The sequence below is a fragment of the Gracilinanus agilis genome, chromosome 3 (genome assembly GCF_016433145.1).
Source record: "Gracilinanus agilis isolate LMUSP501 chromosome 3, AgileGrace, whole genome shotgun sequence".
Lineage (NCBI taxonomy): Eukaryota > Metazoa > Chordata > Mammalia > Didelphimorphia > Didelphidae > Gracilinanus > Gracilinanus agilis.
In genome coordinates, this window is record NC_058132.1 from 450,121,858 (window position 1) to 450,123,781 (window position 1,924).

General features: G+C 36.4%; 1 protein-coding gene across 1 annotated transcript; it reads left to right on the forward strand.

Moving 5' to 3' along the window:
* The first annotated feature begins 701 nt into the window (after positions 1 to 701).
* Positions 702 to 1,625, forward strand: LOC123239659 (olfactory receptor 5AC1). The gene has a single exon (XM_044666940.1). The coding sequence runs from the start codon at positions 702 to 704 to the stop codon at positions 1,623 to 1,625; it is 924 nt and encodes a 307-aa protein (XP_044522875.1).
* The last annotated feature ends 299 nt before the right edge of the window (positions 1,626 to 1,924 follow it).

Genomic DNA, 1,924 nt, shown 5'->3' on the forward strand with positions numbered 1-1,924 from the left:
CATGCCTCTTCAGGTTGCCTGCTGGTCTTCTTCTGGAGGCTCACCATACTGCAGCTGGATTTAGTACAGAAACATGATTGGCTTTAGACTTTCTGCTCCTCAGAACTCCTGAGCTCAAGCAATCCACCATCTTCAGCCTCCCCTAGCATCAGGTATTATAGTTATGCACCATCACAATCAGCCATAGAAGATATTAAATACTTCACCAGGAATCAGGAAGACATGAATAAATTGTACTTCTGATACAACCACCCACACCTGTTTTCTCATTTGTAAAATGGAGACAATGATGTCTGCCACTCACATCAGGATTGTTGTGAGACTCAATATCTATGAATTGCTTTGCAAAGCTTAAAACAACTATGGAAACAACAAATGCTTTTATATGCAGTGTTTACAAAATGCATAATCAATAGAAAATTTCCTGTTAAGTCCTATTTCTCTTTTGGCTTTCCATTTCTAGAATTCCTTAATATTCTTTAAAGTTAGCTCTCAAACTCATTTTATTTTATTTTAATCCCATGAAAAGAAAAGAATAATTATTTTAAAATGTTCATTTTTTTAAATAAGGAAAGTTAAAGCAGAAGACATGCTGCTAAGAAGGCACCCAGTGTCAGAAAAATATTTTATTTCAAAGGGTATTTGGTGAGTTTCTTCTTTATATCTCATCTCTCCTTTCAGTGAACATCCACAATAGGATCATGATGGAGGAGAATATGACACTGGTGACAGAGTTTGTTCTCACAGGCCTTACAGATAGCCCAGAATTTCAGCTCCTGTTGTTCTTCATATTTTTAGTGATCTACCTCACAACCATGATGGGGAACATTGGGCTGGTTGTGCTTGTCTGGATGGACTCTCACCTTCACACACCCATGTACATATTCCTGAGTAGTTTAGCTTTTGCAGATGCGTGGTCTTCCTCTTCAGTGACCCCTAAGATGCTCATGAACTTCTTATCCAAAGATAAATCTATATCCATTTTAGAATGCCTGGCTCAATTTTACTTTTTTGGTGTCAGTGCAACGACAGAATGCTTCCTTTTGGCAGTGATGGCATATGATCGCTATGCTGCCATATGCAAACCTCTGTTATATCCAGTGAGAATGTCTAATAGACTCTGCAGCCAACTGGTGATTGCTTCATATACAATTGGATTTCTTCATCTCATGATCCATGTGGGTTTGTTATTTAGATTAACTTTCTGTAGATCAAATATAATACATCATTTCTATTGTGAAATTTTACCATTGCTGAAGATTTCCTGTATTGACCCATCTCTTAATGCACTAGTGCTTTTCATTTTCTCTGTCTTCATACAATCCTTTACTCTTATGACAACCTTTTTTTCTTACATATATGTGTTCTTTGCCATCCTGAGAATTAAGTCTGAAAAGGGCAGGAGCAAAGCTTTTTCTACATGTAGTGCACATCTGTTTTCTGTCTCTTTATTCTATGGCACCCTTTTAATAATGTATGTGTGTCCTGGATCTGGTGTTGCCAAGAATCAGGACATAATGTACTCCTTGTTTTACACAATCATAATTCCTCTATTAAACCCATTTATCTACAGCCTGAGAAACAAAGAGGTTCTTGGTGCCCTGAGAAAAGTAATAAAAAAATAAAGATTCCTCAAGTGAAGTTGGAAATTGTTCTGTTTACCTTATTGAAATCTTCAGATCTTACAGAAGAGACTTGATTGTGCCCGTTAGATAATTCTGAATATTCACAGTAATTACTAAATGTGGTATTGAAATATCTATCCATGATACACTCATATTGTTCTATCATGAAGTACCTTATTTTCCACAATGCATCTATTACAAATAATAGTATTTAAGCCACATAGAGCTTTTGAAGGGAAAAGGGTCCAGAGAGATTTGCTTAGTAAATGCCCTGATACACCAATCAATCAATTCCAGCC

Coding starts and splice junctions, on each gene's coding strand:
- LOC123239659 (XM_044666940.1), top strand. CDS start 702: ATGATGGAGGAGAATATGACACTGGTGACAGAGTTTGTTCTCACAGGC.